We start from the raw sequence: 26,091 nt of genomic DNA on the forward strand, positions 1-26,091 counted from the left end.
TATATGTAGCAGAGGATGGTCTTGTCGGACATTGGTGGGACAGGAGGCCCTTGGTCCCATAAAGGCTGAATGCCCCAGTGTGGGGGAATGCGAGGGTGGGGAGGTGGGAGTGGTTGGGTGGGTAGGCCACACCCTCATAGAAGCAGGAGGAGGGGGAATGGGATAGAGGGTTTCTGGGGGAGAAAGGGGATAACATCTGAAATGTAAATAAATAAAATATCCAATAAAAAATTACAAAGAAAAAGAATAAGTTTTGCTCTGGTTATATTTAAGTTCACAAACCTTTCATCAGGATTCTAGAAGCAAATGTTGTGGAATTCAGTATTATTCTTTGTTTGTTTTTTTTTTTTTTCAAAAGACCAAATGTACTCACTCATTTGAAAGAACTGAAGACCTGAACTAAATGTAGCAGGCATGTTTTAATAGGTCATGCAACAGGGTGAGCACGGAGAAGTAGAGAGGTGTTTATTTAAATAAGGTACACTGTGACTGCTTCAGCTCCTTGCCTTGGGAGAGTTTCAAGGCCACAGTAAAAGTGGACAGAGTCCAGAAGATTCTGAGTGGAGGAGATGCCCCTAAGAGTCTGGAGAACACAAGGCAGGACAGTTTCTCAGGACAGAGTATAGAGGGTGGAAAGCCACAGAGAGAGCGAGGTTGGAGATAAACAGAGAAGCCCTTTTTAGTTTTCATCGAGGTTCTGAGGCAAGCATGTGAGTGAGCCAACTCACCAGAGCCATGGAAGAGATTAGAGGTCACAGTGCCTGGTCTACTTGGGATGCAGGTGGTGCCTCCTGCCAGACTTGAGACCCTCGATCATAGGACTGACAGACAAAGAATGGGTTAGTCCTAGAGAAAATACCACTCCACTGTCTACACCCTTCTAACGCATCTCAAAAAGCCAATTTAAATGTGTCAAACTGTTTCCAAGTGACTTAGCTACATTCCCAAAACAAACTCAAGAATGTTTATCCCTGTACTGAACATTACAACACCCAACAAAGTCAGACTCACAGTTTCCAGCATACAGTCGCAAAAATTTCTAAACATGCAGCGAAACATGAAAATACAACTCACAGCGAGGAGAAAAATCTGTCAATCAAAGCTAACTGAGAACTGACTCAGAAGTTGGAATTAGCAGACATGCGTAGAAACACAGCAATTATAACTTCATTCTGCACAACAGAGTCCTAAATACAGATACAGAGGGTACATAAAATGGCACAAGCTTCTAGAAATGAAACCTGGAATATCTAAGTTAAAACCATACCACATGGTGTTTGTGGCAGATTAGACCTTGCCAATCGGTGAATTGGAAGACGTCAGTGTTAAAAATGCCTCAAATGAAACAGAGAGAAGAAAAAGAAGCTAAATCAAGCATAGCTATGGAGGACCAAACAGCTATAAGTGGACAGAAGAAATGAAACAGTGTTTCTAAATCTGATGGAACTGTATCAGGTGTTTCCAATCCTTCCACATAGTGACATAACATTGTAATCAATTAAAATCATGCTGGAGAACAATGCTAACATGTTACAAAGTAACAGACACACACACACACACACACACACACACACACACATTTTAAGTTTAAGGTCTTGAGTTGGACCTTCATAACTATCATGGGGTGCAGGCAGCCTACAGCTTGTCGGTCAGACATGCCTGCAGCATCTCCTCCCACAAATCTAAGCTCAATGAATCTCAAAAAAAAAAAAAAAAAAAAAAAAACCAAAGAAAATTACACCCAGGCATATCGTTATCAAAGAGCTGAGAACCATCGAGAAAAAAGCAAAAGGAGAAAATAGGCAAATTATTTACAGAAATATAAATGTAAGGATGACAAAGGAAACATCAGAAAAATGCAAGCTGGGGACAGTGGAGAAACAACTTCAAAGCGCGGACTTCTTTCAAAATTAAGCAGATTTTCTACTTATTATGTAATATCTCCAGACACTAGTAGATGGCAAAAGTCTCCCATAAGACATACACCACCCTGTCTACACCCAGAAACATCTCTCGAGGCACTCTGTATCCACCAACCTGTTTAATTCTCTGTTGGTTACTTTCTTCTACCTGGAAACCCCACTTACAGCCCCATGCCAGACTGTGTCTCACTGCACCAAATGGACATGTTAAGCCTCTAACTGAAGTGACTGTCTAGGGTCTTTGGGAGGTAAGGGTCTTCACCACAGGAGGACACAGCTAGAAGACAGCCTTCTACGAGCCATAAAGTTAGTTGTCTGAGGAAAATGTAAGAAATGAGGCCTTGATTTTGAACCTTCAAAATAGGTTTCTGGTTTTCACACCATTTAGACTCCAGTGTTGTGTTGTGAGCTCAAGCTGACTTGGATAGATTCACACCCAGCCCTGGCCCTTCTTCTTTCCTCACACTTGGACAATAGGCTACCACACAGGCAGGCAGAGCGGGCACTGGGCTGTCCGAGGCACATTGGAACCCTGAAAAACCCCAGCCAGCAATGGTGGAAGTTGCATTTACCCCATGGTTCTGATGTTTTACTAGCCTCAGCTTCTTTATCAGGTCTTGGGGGTCACCTGGTTCACCCTGTGGTGGTGACATGTAATAAGGAGAGAGCACATAAGGGTTCTGTTAGATCTCTTCTGTCTGGTCTCAAAACTTGACTTCATCTGTAAAAGAAGCCTTCGGCCCCCTCCTTGAGTGGCCATGAAGTGTGTGTAGATACCAGGCAGGAGATTTTTCAGCTCAGAGTCACTCTTAAGGAGCTGTCATCCTGCTGCGCTGCCACTCCAGCAGTCCAGAGATCACACTGCTACAGGATCTTCTCATCCACACACGTGGCTTGCCTGCAGGATGCCGAACTGTCTTCCTGACACACGCCCAGAATAACTTTGTGAAGTGGCAGATGGCAAAGCCCCAGCATGGCCCAAACCACTTTCCTTTCCTTCTTAAAAACACTTCTTGTCACCCTTGCAGCAAACCCCTGAGATGCAGTTTGTGGCTTATTATTCACTCCACCTGGTAATTTGGGGAGACGAGAGCACCAAATGCCACCAACGATGCCCCTGTAGCTGCTAATAGGAGCCACTGTTTGGAGCCCACGGTACCCTCTTGGCCCCAGCAGCTCCGACAGCTGCCAGAACACCGTCTGCCAGGCCGGGATACGTGCTGAAGACTCCAAGGGCAGAATAGAGCCCTGCACAGTCACTCTAGCATCCCAGAGGTGTTCCGCATTAATAATCTATAGTCCAATCATTAGGAGCAAATCCAAGTGAAATAGGAAAATACACCCCATGCTGGAGGCCGGGAGGCTGCTGGGAGAAGGCTTCTCCACCTCTTGGCAGCCTTAATGATTAGTTCCCAGCCCCTAGAAGCCCAGCTGACAAACGGTGCCTGCAAGCTGGAGGCTTTCTGCATGTGATAATTGAACAATGCTCAGACTCCTCTAAGATATTAACACGGACTCACTGCCTGTGGTGATCCGTCTGGGTTGCAGGCCCCTAACCCGGACCCTCTTCAGGGCATCCTAAAGCACATCCTCTAGCCGGTCCTTGCCTTCAAGACAGATCTGCATGTGAATCTTCCACAGGGGCATCAAGGGCTGCCGGGGTCCTTCTAGCAAGGATTTAATATCTGAACCAATGTGATTTTTTTCCCTAATTATGCACTCAATTGAAGTGTTCATCCAGGCCTTTATTGTAACAGCTCAGTATTCTTTTTTTTTTATTGGATATTTTATTTACACTTCAGATGCCATCCCCTTTCCCCAATTCCCCTCCCTAGAAAACCCCTATCCCATGCCCCCTTTCCCTTTTTGCTTTTATACATTTTTTTTTAAACAACTCAGTATTCTATGGGAGAGCGATCCAATGTAATGCATTTTTAATTTCAGGGTTAATATTATTTCTTAATAGTTATGTATTTCAAGATATCCATCCCTGTTCTTCATAGTCATACACATTATTAGTCCAGAATCTCTGTAAGTTTCAGGAACCCAGCTCCAGCAGACAGACACCCCAGAGAAAAGACTTTACATCACTCAGAACTAAAGCCAGGAAGAATAAGAGTAGCACCACAATCAGGGTGTCCTGGAGCCTGGCTTTATTTGAGACAGCATTGGCACTCTCTGTACACATGCTGCCTTCCTCCTCTGGCACTGGTCTGTCCCAAGTATAACTTGATGTCAGGAGATGAAGGAGACCTCTCTTTCCTACAGCTGCTTTGAAAGTTTTCCCAAGGGAGAACTCAGGTTAGTCGGGTGCCTGTGATGTTTCTCCCTGCTTACTCTGTCAGTGTAGCTATGTGTCATCACTGAAGCCAGGGATGGGGACCTTGAAAGGTAGTGGGGTGTAGAGTATACAGAAATCTCTCCCCTGCACATCCTCAACGGCAAAGTGCATCTTTAAGCCCTTCAGCCTCCTGCCTACCCTGTTTGGGACTCCTCCACTTCTGGACAGGATGAAAGCCATGTCACATAGACTCTGGATCCCAAATAGCTGCCAAAGAGGCTGCCTGAAAAACTGCAGGGATGCTGGGGCTGATTCCCTGTGGATAGAAAGGAGCCAGAGAAGGTGAGTTCCTTTCCTCTGTCTTCCTGAGACTATCCCGGGGCCCAGCTTCTCCATGTGTAGCCATCATGCTGCGTGATACAGTTGCTAGCACTTAAAACATAATCCTGACTTTCTCCTGTGTCCACATCTTTTCCTCTTACTCTGGTCACCTGGAATTGCACATCCCAAGTAAAACATCAATGTATAATTCTTGCCTCTGGCTCCATTTTGTGGGAAGAACAGGAAACCCATTAGGATAAAAGGATAAAAACCACTAATCTAAGTCTATAAATTTATCAGAGATCCTTACACCTTTGAAAGCAAAGGTCCTAGGCTGACCATAGGGAATTTTCTAATACATTTCTGCCTCATAGCTAAGAGTTAATTAATCTTAGCTAAAACCTCATTGAAAGACTTATTTAGGATCACATTGAAATGTACTTTAGGGTCCTGGAGGTGTGGCTCAGTAGGTAGAGTTCTTTCCTGGTGCACACTTAGACTCAGTCCTCAGCACTGCCTACAGCTGGTCATGGTGACATCTACACCTGTGATCCTTGTACTTGGCAGGTGGAGGCAGAAGACTCAGAAGTTTAAGGTCATCCTAGGCAAAAGAATGAGCTCAAGGCCAGCCTGGGTGATGTGAGACTCTGTCTCCAAAAGAAAGAAAGAGAGGGGGAGGGGAGTGAGGGGAGGAAGGAGGGAAGGAGAGAGAGAAGAAAAGAGGGATAAGAAGGAAAAGGAAATTGAAATAAATCTTTCGGGGATTTCTGATTATATATAGGAGATCTGACATATACATTTATTTCCTCTCTGTCTTGGAACGTTTGCCTTTCAAAATGATAGAAAAACAAACAAGAAAAATATATAAACCTTCTCATAGAGACTCAGGTCTCAAGGGCTGACAGTGTCAGGCAAGAGATGTCGGTATGCTCAGGGACATACCTCAGCCAAACAGGAAACTGTAGTGCCAGTAAGAGGGACCCTGGGGGCAAAGATCATGAGGGCTAGGATGGAGACCAGAATCCAGAACCTCTTCTCATCTGCATCAACCGTGCCAGTGCTCCCACTCCTCAATTTCTTGTAAAAGAGTAGAGATTTTTTTCCCCTGAAATTTTTTGAGCAAGGAATTTAGATGTGAATACAGCAGATGTAGCAGAGGAGACACATAGCTGTGGGTCTAGGAAGAAAATGAACGTCATGGAAATCTACCTGCTGACCTGCCCCAGAACGGCAGAAGAAAAAGCAGGGAAAGAAGATATCACAGAAGCACAAGGCATTCTATCTAGGTGGCAGGAATTCTAAAAAGAAAATAAACTGAAAGTGTCCATTAAAAGCATGATAGAAGAAAATTCCAGAACTGGAAATCATTCCCCTTTGGTCCAGATTGAAATGTCTGTCAAGGTTCCATGCAGTAAATGACTGCAGCCTAAGACTCCATTGTGAAATTCTCAACAGGAACATTAAGAAGTACCTAAAGGGTTCCGGGAGTAAGGCTGGTCACCTAGGAAAGAACCAGAACCAAAAGAGACTGAGAGCTTAGGAGACGGTGGAGAATATTATATATAATAGAGGAAATTATCCCCCAAAAAATTTCTATGAACATCCATGCAGTGAGAACTGAAGAATAAGCATGTCATTGTGTATGGAGAAGGAACCAAGATGTGATTAGATGCTAGTCACTCCTTCACTATGACAAAGCATGATGGGAACAACTTAAGGAAAGAGGGGCTTATTTGGCTCAGAGTGTGAGAGGCCAGCTGATCAGGGCAGGGGAAGCACAGCATCTGTGGTCAAGAGGCAGAGAGCACTGGGTGTTAGTGCTCAGCTCCTTCTCCTTATTTCTCAGGGGCTCCAGCCCATGGAATGGCGCCACTCATTTGGTGTGAGTCCTCTCACCTCAATCCAATCTAGAACTTCCTTCACAGACATGCCCTGGGGCTTGTCCCCTGGGTGACTCCAGATCCTGTCAGGTTGATCACCAATATCATCAGAGTTTTGCAACCCCTAAGGAATTCGTGGGTGCTGGTGTTGAGTACCTGTGGCTGCCAGCATGGAAGAAGGGTTGGCCATTGCTTACTTATTGATGGAAAACACACCACCTATCTAAGTGGGCCTGAATCTGAGCAAGACCGTTAACCCACCACTGAGTGACAGGAAGCAAAATGACAGAGCATGTTAACTAGTGTGACAGAATTGCACTATCAGTTCAGAGCATGGAAACTACAGGCTAAACAGCCTGATTACTTCAACATAAAAACAATGCAAGAAATAAACAGAGGTGGAGAGGGAAACCTACAGATCAATAGTTTTTAGATTTATTACTTTGTATGTACAAATGTTTTGCCTGTATGTGTGTACATATGTGTGTGTATGTATGTGTGTGTATGTATGTGTGTGTTACATACATATGTATGCATGTATGTATGTATGTATGTATGTATGTATGTATGTATTGTGTGTATGCCTGGTGCCTGTGGCAGTCAGCAGAGAGCATCAGATCCCCTGGGTCTGGACTTACAGATGGTTGTGAGCTGCTATGTGAGTCCTGGAAATTGAACCAGGGTCCTTTTCGAGAACATTAAATGTTCTTAACCAGTGAGTCAACTCTCTAGCTCCTAAAATATGCTTTCAAAATAAACATATTTAAAATTGTATGCCATTTATGAGGGTATTGAAGCTTGAACCCAGGAAAGTTTATGATAAGTTGTTATTGTTGGGCTTTGTAACACATGTCTTTAACCCCAGCATTCAGGACAGAGGCAAGTAGATCTGTGAGTCTGAGGCCAGGCTGGTCTCCAATCCACCAAGGGTACATAGCAAGACTTTGTCTCAGGTAAAAAAAAACAAAACAAAAAAACAAACAAACAAAAAAAAAAAAACAGAAGTTATATATTATTTTTAATATTTTTTGAAGATAGTTATCAAGATGTGCACACTTTCACATATATATGTATACCATTTGTCTTTCTGTCTGCAGCCCCCATTATCATGAGACAGAGCCAAGACACTATGAGCACGGTCAGTGGCTGTTGCTCTTTGCACTAGAGTCTAGTGGTATTGTAGCATATCAATGATATGATTGTAATACTTCAGTAAACAGACACCCCTGCTTTATGGAATCATGAAGTCGCAGTGATACTACTGAAGGCCTCTGTGCCAAGGTGACAGGGACCCAGCAATGAAGCAGACCCAGCAAACCAAGGCTCAGCAATAACACTCTTTCCTCTCCGGGAGTCACAGCAGCTCACTGACCACTTAAGCAAAAGACAAGGCATGCTGTTAGCACCCTTGACCTCTCCAATAAAACCCCTTCCTCAGTCCTTGCTCTTACCTGTAAGGCAATGAAGGGGAAGTTAGCAGTGAGCAGACACATTGCCATGGTAAATGGTGTGATTAATTCCCATCCCTCCCAGCCCCCTGGTGGTCTTCCAGGGGGAACTGGTTACCAAGAAGTGAGAAGTATCCAGAGAGAGCTCAGGCATCTTCCCTCTGTGGCCTCTCGAGTACAGAGGAGATCATTAGAGGGTCCTTGTGTTGCCTAGCAACCCGTGAATGCTGTTTGCTATCATGTCATTAATATGATATGAAAGTGTTTCATAGAAGACATTCATCTCACATTAATGAAAATCAAATTTGCTAATATGACACAAAATCTGTTCTTCCTCGTGACTTTCTATACTTAAGTAGGTTATTTATTGAATTAGACAGTGAGTGGTTTTCAGGCTTGAGACTGTTAAAGTATCAGGATAATGACTTTGTTTCCAATAATATCAGATGGCCCTTAATGATGTGATTATGCGCTGTCACTGTGTGACCACCATCCTTGGACCAAGTGCCCCTCCCTGGAGTCTCACTCAAACACCCATCACCTAGCTACTCGGCCATTCAGCTTCTCTCACAGTCGAGCCTCAGCAGGGAGAGGCTTCCGTCCAAGCCTGTCCGCTCTCCAGATTTAGCTCAATTTTTCTTCAGAGCTCTGGGACCAAAAGTTGAAGATGTTTAGCAGAAAGGAGGCTCTCAAATCCTAAGCACAAGAGGGATGGCTTCACTTATTCATCTTTTCTGTCTTTCTAAAGATGGGATAACAAATGGCACTAAATGCACCAGGCACCACAAGAAACATAGACAACATCCTGCTTTGAAGCACAATGTGTTCCTGAAAACAAATGTGGAATTCAAATGCACAACCCCCGAATGATAAACCAGTGACACCTAAAAAACGGGGTCATTCTTATCCCAGAGTTAAAACAAGGTGCCCAGCACTTGAGGCAGAGGCAGGGGCAGATGGATCTCTGTGAGTCAAGGCCTCCCTAGTCTACATAGAGTTCCAGGGCAACCAGGGTACATAAAAGGAAGCTGCCTCCTCAAAATAAATAATAAAATAAAATAAAACAACGTGGAATGCTCAGCATGCCCTGAAGTGTCTTTAGCACATGAAAATTTAAAGTCAGCAGTCAGAATGGAGCCTGGAGGTACCAGTAGCTACGATGTAGACAAATGGGGGTTAGTGAGGCAGCTGAGCAGGGAAAGACTTGTGTCATCAATCCTGACATCCTGAAGTTGTTTCACTGGACCCACCTGTTGGAAGGAGAGAATTGACTGCTTCGGGATGTCCTCTGACCTCCATTAAATTTGAAATATGCACACCTATTGATTCAGAAATTCCACTAGTGACCTCAAAGGTAAACGTTCAATGGAAACGTTACTTGGGATATTGGGAAATTTGGAAGTAACCTTCAGCTTCATTATTAGGATAATACATTAGAATTTATAACCTTATTCATATTGTTCCAATTATGACCATTTCAACATTTCCCAGAAAGACAACTAGAATAACCACCTCTAGACCCTCAAGTCCAGAGAACTAGGGTGACGACTCTTCATAACTTCTTCAAGCTTAATATGGGCATTGCAATACCTTTGAAGGGGAGGAAGGGTAGGGAAAATGGGGGGAGTTGGTTGGCCTTAAGAAGGCCACACCAACGATTGTTTTCGTCTCTGATGTCTGTGATTCGACTGAAAGTCCAAGAGATTAAGAGTTCAAAGCAGGTCAGTTCAGCATGTCTGATGATGAGACTCACCAAGGCTGTATATTCTGTAATATACAAATCTCAAAACAAAGTTTTAGTACCATCAAGTTATCTTTTTTGTTTGATTCTCTGGAATCTAGTCTCTGGGGGTCTCCCTTCATTATATCTGATCCATATAACTCTAGAAGGTGTATAGACACTAATCATCTTATCTAAAAACACAAAGACAAAACCTTTCTCCCAAATCAGAATATCCTTCAGCCAGTAACCAGAAATACCTTTATTTTGTCCTTTCTCCCAGAGGAATAATATAACTGCAAAACTCAAAATCACACCCATTTTGAAAATTAAAACAATCTAAAGCAAATGAAGTAAACTAAAATACTGGATGTGCCTATTCTTAGGCTTTTTCTATTTTGCCATGCCAGGAAATTAACCCAAAATTCCTGTGGAGTCCAAGTTCAAAGAATATGAGTTATCCTGCAGGACTTCAAATCTTCCCTAAAACAATTGTTTTCATACAGTCTCCCTGCTATCCTAAAAAAACCTTCTGCTTATTGTAAAAATCTATTCTCAGGCCTTTTTCCTAATCTGTCACGTCAGGATAATCAACCCAAAATACCGTAGAGCCCACGTTCAAAGAATATGAGTTAGTTATCCAGCAGATGTTATTATGCCATCTTTAAAACAAATTGATTCACACATCTATCTATACCTGCTTATAAGCAGGAAGCTTGTCAAACCAGGATTTTAAACCAAAATTCCCATGGAGCCCATGTTAGAAAGAATATGAGTATCCTGTAAGACTTATTAGAGCATTATATATTTATACCATCTTTTAAAGTAATTAATTCAAACTTTCTCTAATATCTGCCTATAGGAAGCAGTTAGTTTTTACTTGTTAAGCTCTCTGCCTAGAGCAGCCATCCTGTTATACCATCTAACTGTTGCCTCTCTACTTGGAGCCACAGACTTAACCAGCCTGTTAGTCTGTGTCTTTTTATTGGGGAATTGAGTTCATTGATGTTAAGAGATTAAGGAAAAGTGATTGTTGCTTCCTGTTATTTTTGATGTTATTTTTATATTTGTGTGGCTATCTTCTTTTGAGTTTGTTGAAAGAAGATCACTTACTTGCTTTTTCTAGGGTGCAGTTTCCCTTCTTATGTTGGTGTTTTCCTTCTATTATTTTTGGAGAGCTAGATTTGTGGAAAGATATTGTATAAATTTGGAATATTTCATGGAATATCTTGTTTTCTCCATCTGTGGTAATTGAAAGTTTTGCTGGATATAGTAGCCTGGGCTGGCATTTGTGTTCTCTTAGGGTCTGTCTGACATCTGTCCAGGATCTTCTAGCTTTCATAGTCGCTGGTGAGAAGTCTGATATAATTCTGATAGGTCTGCCTTTATATGTTACTTGACCTTTTCCCCTTACTGCTTTTAATATTCTTTATTTGTTTTGTACATTTGGTGTTTTGACTATTATGTAATAGGAGGAATTTTTTTCTGGTACAATCTATTTGGAGTTCTGTAGGCTTCTTGTATGTCTATGGGCATCTCTTTCTTTAGGTTAGGAAAGTTTTCGTCAGTGATTTTGTTGAAGATATTTACTGGCCCTTTAAGTCAGGAATCTTCGCTCTCTTCTATACCTATTATCCTTAAGTTTGGTCTTCTCATTCTGTCTTGGATTTTCTGGATGTTTTGGGTTAGGAGCCTTTTGCATTTTGCATTTTCTTTGACTGTTGTGACAATGTTTTCTATAGTATCTTCTGTACCTGAGATTCTTGCTTATATCTCTTGTATTCTGTTGGTGATGCTTGAATCTATGACTCCTGATCTCTTTTCTAGGTTACTATCTCCAGGGTTGTCTCCCTTTGTGATTTCTTTATTGATTCTATTTCCATTTTAGATCCTGGATGGTTTTGTTCAATTCCTTCACCTATTTGGTTGTGTTTTTCTGTAATTTTTAAGGGATTTTTGTGTTTCCTCTTTAAAGGCTTCTACCTGCTTACCTGTGTTCTCCTGTATTTCTTTAAGGGAGTTATGTCCTTCTTAAAGTCCTCTATCATCATTATCATGAGATGTGATTTTAAATTAGAGTCTTGCTTTTCCAGTGTGTTGGGGTATCCAGGGCTTGCTGTGGTGGGAGAACTGGGTTCTGATGATGCCAAGTAGCCTTGGTGTCTGTTGCTTATTTTCTTACCCTTGCCTCTTACCATCTGGTTATCTCTGGTGTTAACTGGTCTTGCTGTCTCTGACTGTGGCGTGTTCCTCTGTAAGCCTGTGTGTCAGCACTCCTGGGAGACCAGTTCTCTCTAGGAGGAATTTGGGTATGGAGAGCTGTGGCACAGGGTCAGCTCCAGGGTGCAGACAGGAACTGGAAGGATTCTGTCCCAGGCTACTCCTTGGTTCCTGTGTCCTGCGGGTTTTGGGTGGGTTCCTCCTAGCAGAAGTGGTGGTCTTACCTGTGCTCACAGGCTTGCCCACACTCCTGGGAGACCAGCTCTCTCCCAGCAGTATTTGAGTATGAAGCACTGTAGGACAGGATCAGCTCCAGGTGCTGTGGCACAGGATCAGCTTCCTGTTTATACAATATTAAAATCACACCAGGCCCCTGGTGTGGGGAGCCGACAGAAGGTGGCTATCATCCTTGCAGCCATCTTGAGCCATATACCCTGACAAGAGACTTGATTACAATAGCCTACAAGAGCTGAGCACACTCTGATAACATCTTGTTTTAGATACCCAGGATCTTCCCTTGGCTGTGTGAGACTTAAAGGTGTGATTTAGAGCCAGACTTAAGGGTGTGACTTAAGGTGTGATTTAGAGATAAGACCTAAGGGCATGACTTAAGGGTATGACTTAGAGGCACAGTTTAGAAGTGAGACATATAAAAGGCGAGAGGCAGACAGAAGAGATTATTAGGTATTAGGCACTTGGCACTTGGAGGAAGAACTTGGAAGTAGTAGTAGGCACTAGGGACTAGGAACTAGAGACTAGGAACTCAAGACTTGGGACTTGGACTAGGAAGAGAAACTGAAGAATAAATGGGATTGAATCACACTCTGTCTGGTCTCTATTCTTCGAGTCCGTCCTCTCTCTCTTGCTGAACCCCAACCCTCGGACTACAGCAGCTTGGGGCAGTGCTGGCTCTAACAGTTTAGCCCCCAAGGCTTTTGGAAGTGCAGGTTCCAACACTGACAGAGCAGTCCCAGACATTTCGGCCCCCAGCATGGGGCAGTGCAGTTCTCAACATTTTTGGCACCCAAAGTGGAGCAGCTTGGGCCGCAACACCCTGGGACTCACATGCTAGTAGAAACCACCAGTTTGTTCCACGCTCTCTTCCTGTGTTCCTTCAATCATTTCTTTCAGTGACTGTCCAAGCAAGCTTCTTTCCATTCTCCACTCCATCACCCTCTATAAAATATCCATGTTTCCTGGATTTTGTTTTCAACCATCTTGTCATCTTTGAATCAACTCACACTCTCTCGTGATGTCATCATCCAGCTCTGACTGTGCTACTGTCAGTCTAGCTAGTTAGATATTCTCTTAGGTTTGAGCTGGGAATTACATGAGCCTTTTTCTCTCTTTTCCCTCTCAGCTTCTGTAAAAGAAACCCATAGGTTGTGGATGCAGTAGCCGCTGTAGCTGCTGTAGCCATTGTAGCCACTGTGGCTGCTGTGGATGCTGTGGATGCTGTGGATGCAGTGGCTGCTGTGGATGCTGTGGATGCTGTGGATTATGTGGCTGCTGTGGCTACTGTGGCTGCTGTGGATGCAGTGGCTGCTGTAGCTGCTGTGGCTGCTGTGGATGCTGTGGCTGTTGTGGATGCTGTAACTGCTGGGGATGCTGGGGATGCTGGGGATGCAATGGCCACTGTGGCCACTGTGGCTGCTGTGGATGCAATGGCCACTGTGGACACTGTGGCTGCTGTGGATGCTGTGGATGCAATGGCCACTGTGGCCACTGTGGCTGCTGTGGATGCTGAGAATGCTGTGGATGCTGTGGATGCTGTGGATGGTTCCACAAAAGAAGATAACTAAGCTCTAACTACATTCTCAGGGGCTTCAGGCAACATAGCCCGCATAAGGGACTAATTAACTGATGGACCCCTTTAACTAAGGACCAAACCTTTCTCCTTTTCTTGATGTCTGGGAATCAGAAGCAACATGACTCTAACTACATATTATGGTCTACTCATCAATGATATGGCGTGCGATAACCCCTCTGAAACCTGTAAGAGGGGACCCCATTTCACCTCACAGGCCTGGACTTCTCAGAACTCCCACCATCTTGCCTGTCTATGGAATGAATAAGTCTTTTAATGATCCTCTTATCCAAAAGGACAACCTATCATCTTAATGTCCCTCTTGAATCTGAAATCTAAGACCTGACATAATAGTGCTGTAGGCACCCCCACACCACCTTTAAGGAGGAATGGACTCATCACCTTTCTTCTTCCACTATTCACTTTTCCAACCTATATTCCTGCTGCCCTCCCTCTCCTAAGCCAGAAAGCTGGGCATGTCTGTAACATCTCCTCTCTTCTTCAGTCCAGAAACTCACAAACCATCCACCTACTGAGGGATTAGGATAGCAGAGGTGCTCCACTTCACCTCCCAGGATCTCCTCCCATCCTGTGCCGCCACAGTCAGCAGGTTGCTTCACTTCTGCCCTTATTCCATTCGGTCTCATCCTTCACGCCACCTCCAGAGCATCTTCTCTGGAACATCAGTAGACAGTACATAGCACACTTGTTAAAGCTCTCCACAATCTTCCTCAGATGGACACCTAGACTCCACTGCATCTTGCCTTGCATCTGGGCTGGACACTAAGGCTTAAGATTATTTCTCCTTCCCAGCATCCCTCACATCACTGTGGGTATCCCCATGTCATTCCTTCTGACCTGAATCCCCTTGTTGGACACTCACTCCTTCCAGGCTTCCATACAGCCTGCTGAGTGCCCCTGGGGTCAGGTCCCTGTGGCTTATCCATGGGCCTTTCTCCAGTACACAGTATGCAGACTGTGATGGTCTTTTACACCATCACTTTCCTTTTGCATAGCTTCTCTGTATGGACCATAGCATCTTCATCCTTGTACCTGAAATACCTTTCTCAAGGGCAGTTCAACAAATACAGACTTTAAAAAACCATTTAATCCCTATCAGTGCATGCAGAAGAAGTGAGGCAAGACTCTGAATACCAACTTGGTAGAAAGTACTAAAAGAAGCAGATGAGGGCCAGGGTGTGGCTCAGGGGTAGACACTGACTATCTGGCATGAGGCACACTCCTTCTGCCGGGACTGCAGGAAGGGAGAAGTGGGAGACCAGAGGGACCGAGGAAATTAATACAATATTTTTATTTAATCTAATTCTAGTCAAAATGATTGTCCTTTTATTACCCAACTAAAACCAAATATCAATTAGATGTTATCTTGTTTCCCTCCTTTGCCTGGCTCAGTCAATATGGGGGCATACACTCTATGCCTGCAGTTTATCCCACAGAGCACACACATTGCCGTGGCCTGGTAGCTTATGGCCCCCAGGCCAGACCACATAGGTCTGGGTAGTTGCTCTGGACCCCAGTCTTTTATTTAAAAGACAGAGTTCTCCAGTGTGATCTCAGATTCCTTTGGGTTCTAAAGAAAGACTCTGTATTTTATGGAGAGTGACTGCCCTCTCACTGAGAGTGAAGTCTCCCTTCAGTGGTCAGTGGCCAGCTGACCCTAGCTGTTCCCTCAGGTTAGCCTGTTCCTATGCACACACTGTAAGCCCTAACTGTGGTGCTCTCACAAACCTGGCCTGGACACTGACGTTCAGTGAACACAGGTTTGAAAGCCTGGATCTGTGGTCACCTCTTCACTAAGTGTAATGCAATGAAGAAACAAAATGCCTAGTGATTGCCTTCACTTGTGTTCACTAGTAACATCAGGCTTCCAAAAGGTGACAGAAGTGGAATGAGGAACAGCTTAGGCCTTCACCTAGATTTCCTAAATATAAGCTTCTTATCACACTTGCTTTATCATTTTCTCTCCCACACACACCTTTAAATACACATACACACACATATACATACACATATAAACATACATACACACATACAGACATATACACACACATACATAAATACGTACCTACACGCGTGCGCACACACACACACACACACACACACACATGCGTGCACACACACACACACACACACACACACACACTTTCTCACCTTCATGGAAAAATACCACTTTTTCCCAAAGCTTGAAAGTGGTCACTTATATGATACCCATTGCATCTAAATACTCCACTGTCCCCTAAGAATGATAGTATTCCTGCATTACCCCCGATGATTGTCTTTATTTTTATTGGATCTATCTATCTATCTATCTATCTATCTATCTATCTATCTATCTATCATTGTACATTGGTATGTGTGTTTGGGTATGCTTGTGCCACAGCACACATGTGGAGGTCAGAGGACAACTGTGGGAGTCTTCTCCCACCATGAGGATTCTGGGAATCCAACTTGGATTGTCAATCTTGGTGGTGAGTGCCTTAAATTGCTACCCTATCCTGCTGGCCCAGCTCTCAAAGTTTGAAAATGGCTTTACTTCAAAACAGAGTTGAATCTCCAGTCATTTGAACCTTGCTCACTGCCATCCTCATGCCCTTCCTCTTGCTCAGGATGCCATCTGGGCACTCCTTAAATGCCATCTATTCTCAAACTCCTCCCACTGGGGATGATCCCATAGCCTTTTCCTTCCCTGACCAGTACTTTCAAAAGCTACGAGTCCATACACCTTTAATCCCAGCACTAAGAAGGCAAAGGCAGGCAGATCTCCATGAGTTAGAGGCTAGCCTTATCCACATAGTGAATTCCAGGACAGCCAGGGTTACACAGAAAGACTCTGTTGGGGTTGTGTGGTGTGTGTGTGCGTGTGCGTGACATAAGCTGCAAGTCCCCAGTCCTGTAGCGCTTCTGCCACTCTAGTGTGTGTGCTGTGTCCTCTTCTTTTCAGCATGTGTGCCTTGGAAAGAGCCTGCATCCTCTTTGGCTATTGTATTAGGAGCCCTCGGATGCTAAGCAGCCTTTTCATGCCCCCTGTTACCAAGTCACAGCAGAGCAGGGCTGCTTCCTTGGAAATGTGCTCCTTTACCTTGGTAATTAGTCAGTGGTGCCTGGGGGCTGTGAGAGCATCGTATTTTTCATCGTTACTTTCTTCCACCCATGTTAGAGCATCGATTGGCACTTCTAACCCGATTCAAGTATTACTGTGCTGTTGGCCAAGAAGTGCTCTTTTCTAATTCCATTATTCATCCTATGTTCATTATTCTGGATGTGACCACACAGAAGAAATATCCCTCCTTCCCTCTCTCTGTGTTCATTCATTCATTCATTCTTCAGTGTGGGCTTTGAGGTTTTTCACCTTTCCATAGTTATAAATCCATCACCCACACTATGGGGAGGGGAGATAGATAGGGATATGCTAGTCACACTTTCATGCTTACAGCCTAGGGGTAGAGTTTAGTCCTTGCATAGCATGTGCAAGGTTTGATCCTTAGCAATTCAAAAAAAAAAAAAAAAAAAAAAAGAAAGAAAGAAAGAAAGAAAGAAAGAAAGAAAGAAAGAAAGAAAAAGAGAAGACATGTATGCTCCATCGAGAGACCCTACAAACCCTAAGTCATGAGAGACAAAGATGGGAAAGAGCTGCTTCAAGTTCTGTATTGTACCTGCAAGACTCCCATGGAAGCCAGGAAGGAGCACATCGTTTTTAAAAGCCTGCTGTGGAAGGGAATTCCATTCAACACGCATTTGTTATTTAACTCTTTTAAACGTGTCTTAAGCATGGAGTGTATTCTGTCTGCACTGGCTAATGGTATTTCTACTAAGCACTCCTAAAAATTTAGAGAGCAATTAATTTAAGCAAAGGAATAAAGAGATGGCAAAGTCTCTTTCTGGGGTTTACTGGCTTGCAACTGTGATCTCTCCAAAAGTAATTCCTCTGGCTTCCTGTCCTGTGAGTTGCATGGGGGTGAGGAGGAGGGTTCTTTGTGCACACAGATACTTTTTTCCTTTTCTTACAGAAAACAGATAGGAAATGGGTGAGGTTGGAACAAGGCTGAGTGGCTATGAGGCCTGATGTTAGCCAGGCCCTCGGTGGCCTAATTAGAGGAAAACGGCTGGGCTTTCTACGAAGACGAGCAGAGTAAGTGGGGAAGGACAGGAAGGGAGGCCAGAGCCCTAAGAGCGTCCTTCCTGCAGAACTAAATGCCAGCCTCGCCTCAGACCATTAGGCCTGAGCTTATATGGCATCAACATAAGTACCTGGACAACCGAGGGCTGCTGGATTGTAGTGCCGACTAGATTAATGCCCCTAATGTGAGATGCACAAAGAAACATCACAGATAAAGTAAGAGGGGAAGTACTTAGATCTGAATGAAGCCCAGTGTCTGCCCTGACTGCAGATGCCACCAGAGATACCTACCAAGCCCAGCTCCCTTTGCTGCCGATGGACGGAAAGGTTATGACACCATGAGGTGAACGCCAGCAGAAGCAAAATCTTTAGGCATGAAGGCAGTATTCGTTTCTGCAGCAAAGCAAGGGTTTGAGTAATGTCTTTAGTTTCAGATTCATGCTGGAAGGGATTGTCAGACTCTAAGACACATGAGTAGAGTAAGGCCATCAGGAGGGGCAGCAGTGAGGAGGGTGTTTTATTCAGAACCCTGCCCTGTGTGGGGCACAAAGGCAGGTCTGAGTTGCATGTGTGTATCTCCTTAAACTCTTGAGAGTAAGTCTCTGAAGGAAGGGCTATCCCTGTACCCATTTTAAAGTTCACAGGCCTAAGGCTGGGCAAGATTAGAGCCTCACTAGTGTCACACAGGCTGGCAAATGGCAGTGTTGCAACAAAAAGAGAGGAGACGCTGATAAATGAGAGTGACTGAGCTGAAATGGAGCTAGCTGGTGTCACCAAGTGGCCTCCTGTGTTCTCATCAGCGAAGCAGGCAAGGAGGCTCAGAATTCTGAGCTGGCTTTGGCTCCATGGAGATCATGGTGAGTGGCCAGATCCACAAGGATCATATCCGTTCTTCCCCCCAATCCCCCTCTACTGGGTTTGATCCCAGGGCTCACCCATGCTAGGCAAGCACTCTACAACTGAGCTTTAGCCCAGGCTAGAACACAAGTGCCACCTTCTAAGGTGAAACTTGAGGTTTTTCCTGAACCAAATTAAAGACTCAGAAAACCAAATGGATGGCAGACAGGGATTCTGGGTAATTCTCTGAGAGTGTGATCTCTAGGCAGGCCCAGGGCCTAACATCAGATGTTGTAGCTGTTTGGGAGGCTGGGGAAGGGAGCTGGCTGGAGCCCAGTTTCCCCACAGGTGTGTTGTACTTTTCTCTGAGGCCAGTGAGTGTAACTTCCCACAGCGATTATGTGGGTTTGCTTTCCTCAGCCTGACTGCAGCCTGCGTAGGCTATCAGAGTCCCACCCAGTGGCTGTGTGTCTGTCAATAACCCGATGCACTGCGGATAAGGCAGATCAATGGCTCAACGATTGGGCCAGATCGACCAGAGATGGTTAGCTAGGTTCCACAAGTTGACATTTTCCAGACCTCCTTAGGTCTGAGTGTGTGGCTGACCAAGTGACAAAGAATGCCAGTCCTCAAAGAACAGCAGGCCCAGCACTGGCAAGGGAACAGAGGTTGCCTGTCCTATTCAGCTCTGGAGTGTTTGTGACTGTCCTTACCCTGCATGTCCTCCTGGGGGTAGCAAATCTGGGCCCTTTTACCTCTTGTCCTTCTGTCCCTCTGTCCCTCTGTCCCTCTGTCCCTCTGCCCCTCTGCCCCTCTGCCCCTCTGCCCCTCTGCCCCTCTGCCCCTCTGCCCCTCTGCCCCTCTGCCCCTCTGCCCCTCTGCCCCTCTGCCCCTCTGCCCCTCTGCCCCTCTGCCCCTCTGCCCCTCTGCCCCTCTGCCCCTCTGCCCCTCTGCCCCTCTGCCCATGATTTCAAGGGAGGTATGCATGTAGGCAAGCTGCTTAGTTTGGATTTCCATTTGTCTCACTATGTAGCCCAGGCTGACTTCAAACTCAGGGCCTCCCAAACCCTGCCTCCCAAATGCCTGGATTACAGATGTGAGCAACCTTGTCTTGCTCTCACTCCCCGTTTTTGAGTATAAATTAGAAAACAAATCGGTACCTTTTCTTTTCGAACTGACACTATTCAGGGAAAAATAAATCACTCCCAAACTCTTTAGGAGAGCAAATGGGCTGTGGTGCACAGTCACAACAAGAGCAGAAACAGACCCTCCGCTCAGTGAGTAGGCTGGCCCCTGCTCACCATGATCCAGCTCAAGATCCTTGTCAGTTTAAGACAGGGTCGGAGCAAAGGACAATGAGTACAGACTGCATTTCCATCCTTTCCCAGACTAAGGGGCTTGACTTTGCATGGTAGTCGGCAACATCTCGCCCTGCTCCTAGCGCGCCTTGCAGCAGACCTCCATGATGCGTGGGTAGGTGGGTCAACACATTTCCTGCCTGTGGTCTTTCCAAGTTATGAAGGGCTTAGTGGGATCTCCATCAAGATCCCCATTCCCGAGTTCGAGGCCAGCCTGGTCTACAGAGTGAGTTCCAGGACAGCCAGAGAAACCCTGTCTCAAACAAACAAACAAACAAAAACGAAACAAACAAACAAACAAACAAAAAAATCCCCATTCCCACTAAAAGGAGTTAGTTAACCAAAGCCCACTGGGGGAGAGGCACCATGACTGAAACCTTGAAGTAAAACTCTCTCTAATGTCCTTATGTCAGAAGGAAACAACCCTCATTTGACTGATCACAACTGCAGGAGATTGGTTAAATTCAACACTTGGCTGGTTCTCCTGATGAAAACTCTTAAGCTCAGCATCCCAGCCACCCCGTTCCCTCCTTGCCCATCCTACAAATGGATGGCTGAAACTAAAGCTTGCCACAGAAAAGGGAGACAGTCTGACATCTATCTTGGGCCAGAAGTGTTTGCCAGGAACTTTCAATCTGTGCTGACTGCTGCAGGGACCCAGAACTCACAGCCTCTGAGTGTGTGTGTGTGTGTGTGTGTGTGTGTTGGGGAGGTATGTAGCATGTGTCTGTGTTGTATGTGGTATGTGTTTGTTGTGTTGTGTGTGTGTTTATATGTAATGTGTATGTGGTGTGAATGTGTATGTGTTCTGGCGTGTGTATGTGTTTGTGTGGGATGTTGTATATGTGTATGTGTTTTGGTGTGTGTGTGGTGGGGCATGGTGTGTCAGGAATTATTAGCAAGTTTGATAAGTGTAGTATTTTGCTGTTGAAAAAGACTTTCTAAAATACTGGAAATATTTTATTAAAAGTGTTACCAGTCCCTCGTTTTCTCTAATAAAGTCCAATTTTCCAAAAAACGAGTTTGCTAATAATTCCAAAAGGGAGAGGAGGAGTAAATGGGAGAAGCAGAGAGGGTTTGCAGGGCCATGAAATTATCTGTATGTTAATATAGTAGCATGTGTGGACCATCTGTATGCATATCGTCACACAGCTGCAAAACTTAAAAGGTGTACAGCAGAGAGAGAACAGTCACCCACACACTGAAGAAACTCCACAGTAGTGTTGCACACGGCATGGGCTACCTCCCAGTTATTGGTCAGGGAGGCACCAGAAAACAAGTACAGGCTACTGCTAATGCCCTCATAGCTAACCACCATAACTGTATGGTAAGAGCCTGTGGCTGAGGACAGCACACACTCTGGCTGCAGGACACACAGAAATCAATCTCAAACCAACTAGGAGACTTCTCACCTAGCTGTAGGAACATGGACATGTCAAGGTATTCCTAAGGGAGGTGGAATCTCCTCCCAGTACTCTCTCATTATTGAGGGTAGTGAGTCTCAAGAGAGCAACACAGGACAGCTGGACAGGCACTGGGCAGGGACAGTGGCCACCAGGACTGACAGGACAAATCTATGTTAGAGCGAAATGGTGAGAGAAAAAAGATGAGGTTACAGATTCCTAAACCAAGAAGGTTGGGACTTAGACTGGCACCATGGAAACATGCAAGGAAATATATCGACAGTTTAGAGAGTGTCCCCTGGTCTCTAACTTAGGAATTGGCAGTGTTTTGAGATTTGCAATGTCAGGTTTCTGTATCATCTATATCCAAGATGGTGGTGGGGGAAGAATGCATCCTGGAACAGTGTGCTTGGTGTCTTGACTGAGGCTGTTGCTAGGGAGATTGACCAGACTGCAGCCCTCTGAGACATTCTTCCCTTGAGGAAGCTGGCTGGAAGTGTGCCCAGGAACTTAAGCCCAGAGTACCAACCAAGTTTCCGATCAGTGACATGCCACTCCTTGGGCTTAGATGTCCTTGAGTAACTGAAGAGGTCATCTGTGTAGGCAAACAAGGTACACTCCACTTGTCTGTCTGTCTGTCTGTCTGTCTGTCTGTCTGTCTGTCTCCCCATCTCTCATTCTCTCCCCCTTCCCCCTTGCCCTCACCCTATGAATCAAACCCAAAGCCTCATACTTGCTATGCATGCCTTCTCCCGCCATTTGCACCCTCAGCCTTGCCTGCTCCCCCACCCATCTGTAGAAGTGCACTTTTCACTTTTTACTTTTTCAGCATGTCTTTTAAAAGTTGATTTTTATTAGTTTTATTCTTTGACAATTTCATACATACATACAGTGTATTTTGCTCATTTACTCCATTGCTGTCTTTTATATCCCCCTAATCTTGCTGAACCCCTTCTTATAATAGATTCCCTCCTACATTCATGTCTGTTGTTGTTTTGAGGGGTGTGACTGTGCGTGTCTTTCTGTGTGTCTGTGTGTCTGTGTGTCTGTGTATGTCTCTCTGTGTGTGTCTGTGTATGTGTGTCTGTATATGTGTGTATGTATGTGTTTGTGCCTGTGTATGTCTCTATGTGTGTGTCTGTGTGTTTGTATATGTGTGTCTGTGTGTGTCTTTGTGTGTGTCTGTGTGTGTCTGTATGTATATGTCTGTGTTTATGTCTCTATGTGTCTGTGTGTATATATCTGTGTCTGTGTGTATATATCTGTGTATGTGTGTGTCTGTGCATGTGTTTCTGTGTCTCTCTGTGTGTGTCTGTGTGTGTTTCTGTGTCTCTGTGTGTGTGTTTCTGTGTCTTTCTGTGTATGTCTGTGTGTGTTTCTGTGTCTCTGTGTGTATCTGTGTGTCTCTGTGTGTGCCTGTGTATGTCTGTTTGTGTTTCTGTGTCTCTGTGTGTATCTGTTTGTCTCTGTGTGTGCCTGTGTATGTCTGTGTGTATGTCTGTATGTGTATGTGTGTGTATGTGTGTGTCTGTGCATGTTTCTGTGTCTCTCTGTGTGTGTTTCTGTGTCTTTGTGTATATCTGTGTGTCTCTGTGTGTGCTTGTGTATGTCTGTGTATATGTCTGTGTATATGTCTGTGTGTATGTCTCTATGTGTGTCTATGTGTATTGTGTGTGTGTGTTTGTGTGTCTGTGTATATAACCCACTGAGTACCATCAAAGTTGTTTGTATGAGTGTGGGTAGGGGGTTATTTACTGGAGCCTGAGCAAGTTGCCATACCACCACAGGAAATGACTCCTCTCTCTTTAGCAACCATTAACTGTCTATCATTCCTCAGGAAGGAGGTGGGGCTTCATGAGCCCCTCCACCATCATGATGGAGTGTTGACAGCCCCATCTTTTGCAGTTCTTGTGCAGGTTACCACACGTCCATGAGAGAGTGCTTCATGTCACTCCTCCCTAGCCTCCACCTCTTATGTTCTTTCCACTCCATCTCCCTTGGTGTCTCCTGAATACTGGGGGTAGGGGGAAAACCGACACAGAAAAACCTGGTGAGAAGTTTATGGATAGAGGAAGAAATCCAAGAGCCTCTGCCCTACTCAAAGGACTACAGCAACCAAAAAAGGCCAAGAATGGCAAAAGTAATTCTCCCCAGGAAAGAGCACTCACTCCAACTGGTTATACAATACCAAAAGGTCAGCCCTGAAAACGCACATATAAATAACATTATACAAACTGAGCAAGTGGTACTTAGGAATATGTGTGCATATACGTAGATACAGGTAGGCATGTAACAACTTCTAATGAACAAAGAGGCCATGAATTTGAAAGAGAGCAAGGAAGGGTGTATGGAAATGTTTGGAGGGAGAAGGGAAAGGGGGGATAATGTAATTATATTAATATCAAATGTATGCTCAGGGCTAGGGTAGTCATCCGCCCCAGGGGTGGGAACCTACTACTTCTTGTTTTGATGGATGGACACTGTGTCAAACTGCCTTCTAATGTGTTTATACTCATAGATTAATCATGCTTTGACTAGAGATGTTTGTGTTTGCAGAGAGTGTCTGTTGGTGCCCAGAATGTGAAGAATAAATGGTCTGTTGAGTCCCAGCTTTTTGAGACAGATTTTCACTATGTAGCGCAAGCTGGCCATGAACTCATGTTATGACCCAGTTTGACCCTGAACAATTCCTGATCTCCTGACTCAGGCTCCTGAATGCTGGGCTTGCAGGTTTGCCCCAACACACTCAACTCAGTCTCCCTTTCTCAATGCTGCCTATCTTGGGGGCATTTTACAGAGTTTAGCCTCCTTCAGCAGAATCACATTCTAGATTTATGAAAGACAATTTAAGGGTCAGCTGGCTCAGACCCTGAAGAAGTTAAGCCAGCAATCAAAACCAGGCACAGTGTAGTGTGCACTGAGTCTGTGAACACTCACTTGATTGATGCCAAGGTCTGCACCTATGGAATAATGCTATAGCAGATGTGACCAGATACCTCTGCTAGGGGTGACCCATCCATCCATCCCCTCTAAACCATCACACCAGTTTTGTGGCTCTCTGTCCCACCTTCCCAGGTGATCCTGGCCCCTTCCTGACCCCAGGAGTTCACACTTTGTCTTCCTGCCAAGGAGCGCTTTTCCCTCAGGTTTCCGTGCGGCTCCCTCACCCTTCCCTTGGATCTAAGCCACCACTTCGGAAGTGAGCCTTTCAGCATCCTCTTCCCCAACAGTTTCTACTCTGCTGCTGCTTCATTTAATTTTTTTTTTTCAAGAAAGTCCTTTCTGTCCAGTCCTTAGTCATCTCAAGAATATAAGCTCCCCATTGGCAGGGACATCTGTCTTTTGGGTCCCTATAGTTTTTCTAGTACATGGAAGCATGGTAGGGACATTGGAAACAAAGGGTAAATAGTATTAGCAGAGCTAATGATAGATGAACTACAGGTGTCAATTAAATGGGGAATCATGTCACAACCGGGTGCCGTGTGGAATCGAGCATAGACTCTGGTTATATTCATCTTTGAGTGCTTGTATCCCTGGGGAGCTTTACCTCTGCCACTTCCCTGGCTGGAAACCAATTTTTCCCATGGCACCCACAGACAGTGGCAGAGGCGGCAAACTCATTTCCACAGAAGAGTGACACAGTGGCGTCAGCTGTCTCAGACCCTGAAGAAGTTAAGTTACCTGTCCCAAGATGTTTCACATAACAATAAAGGAAAGGCTAAGATGTCAGTAAAGGCTTGGTTATGGCAAGAATGTATCCAATTTTCCAAGATGTATCACTTTTGTCTGGGATCACTGTGAGTGATGGAGGACCATGTTCTCCGTGCAAAATGTGCTCTATTAGGCCTTCGGGGACTAGGTAGTAAATCTCATAGTAAATCTCAACCCAAGAGCACAGCTTCCCTGCAAGTGGCTCAGTTAAGCATCAGCCAGCCGTGCAGAGACCAGGCTGCAACACCGAGGTGGCCTGCTTTCTGCTTATTATTAATCCAGAAACCTTAATGATGAACAACATTTGTGTTATTTTCTACCCAAATTTAATCTGTTCATGCAGCAGTTCAGTCAATCCCGCAATCTGTTTTTCTCAAATGAGGGCAGATAATGGAGACGCCGTTCTTTACAAGTCTTCAGGCTTTTAAATTCTGATAAAATCAGGATTCTTCACTGGGTCCTGCCCCAGCTCTGAATTAAACCACTTTAAATGTAATTACGGAACCTGGCCTTCCATCAGGAACAGCCATTTAAAACATTGATTGGCCAGGCTGCTCTGTGAGGCTCTTTATGAGCAAACGATTGCTATGGGGCCAGAACTGTAATTTATCAAGGCAAAAAAAGCAGGTAAATACTTTATTAGTGGTAATGAGAGGGTTGCCGGCTAACTGAATCTCTTCTTCTCTCGCCAGCTACTTCACAGAGCCGTGGTGCATGGCCCTCTTCCACGATCGTTTTATTGATCTCAAGAAAGAGTTGCGCCAAATCTTAATCTCCAAGCAGGTAAGCGTGATTAGTGGACATGTGGGTGCTATTCCTTGCAAATTGTAAGCAGTTGACAGCCGTTGATCATTTGGACTTTTCCCCTACATTCCCATCTCAGAGTGGCTTCTTAGTCCCTCTGCACTGCCTTAGATAAACTCTGGAGTCTATAAATGAGGACAGCACTGTTTCAGGGACAGTGCCTTTCCTCAAACCCTTTTCTGGACTTTCCTCAAACCCTTTTCTGGACTTTCCTCAAACCCTTTTCTGGACATGGCTCTTG

At 44.8% G+C, this 26,091-nt stretch overlaps 1 protein-coding gene across 4 annotated transcripts in view; it reads left to right on the forward strand.

Moving 5' to 3' along the window:
- Nucleotides 1–26,091, forward strand: part of Cfap61 (cilia and flagella associated protein 61) — a 272,260-nt gene that overhangs the window by 232,614 nt on the left and 13,555 nt on the right. For all 4 annotated transcript variants that reach the window (XM_076929907.1, XM_076929906.1, XM_076929908.1 and 1 more), the window contains one exon: nt 25,739–25,829. In XM_076929907.1, coding sequence (XP_076786022.1) covers nt 25,739–25,829 — 91 coding nt within the window. The remainder of the gene's footprint in view (nt 1–25,738; nt 25,830–26,091) is intronic.

Source organism: Arvicanthis niloticus, chromosome 2 (genome assembly GCF_011762505.2).
Source record: "Arvicanthis niloticus isolate mArvNil1 chromosome 2, mArvNil1.pat.X, whole genome shotgun sequence".
Lineage (NCBI taxonomy): Eukaryota > Metazoa > Chordata > Mammalia > Rodentia > Muridae > Arvicanthis > Arvicanthis niloticus.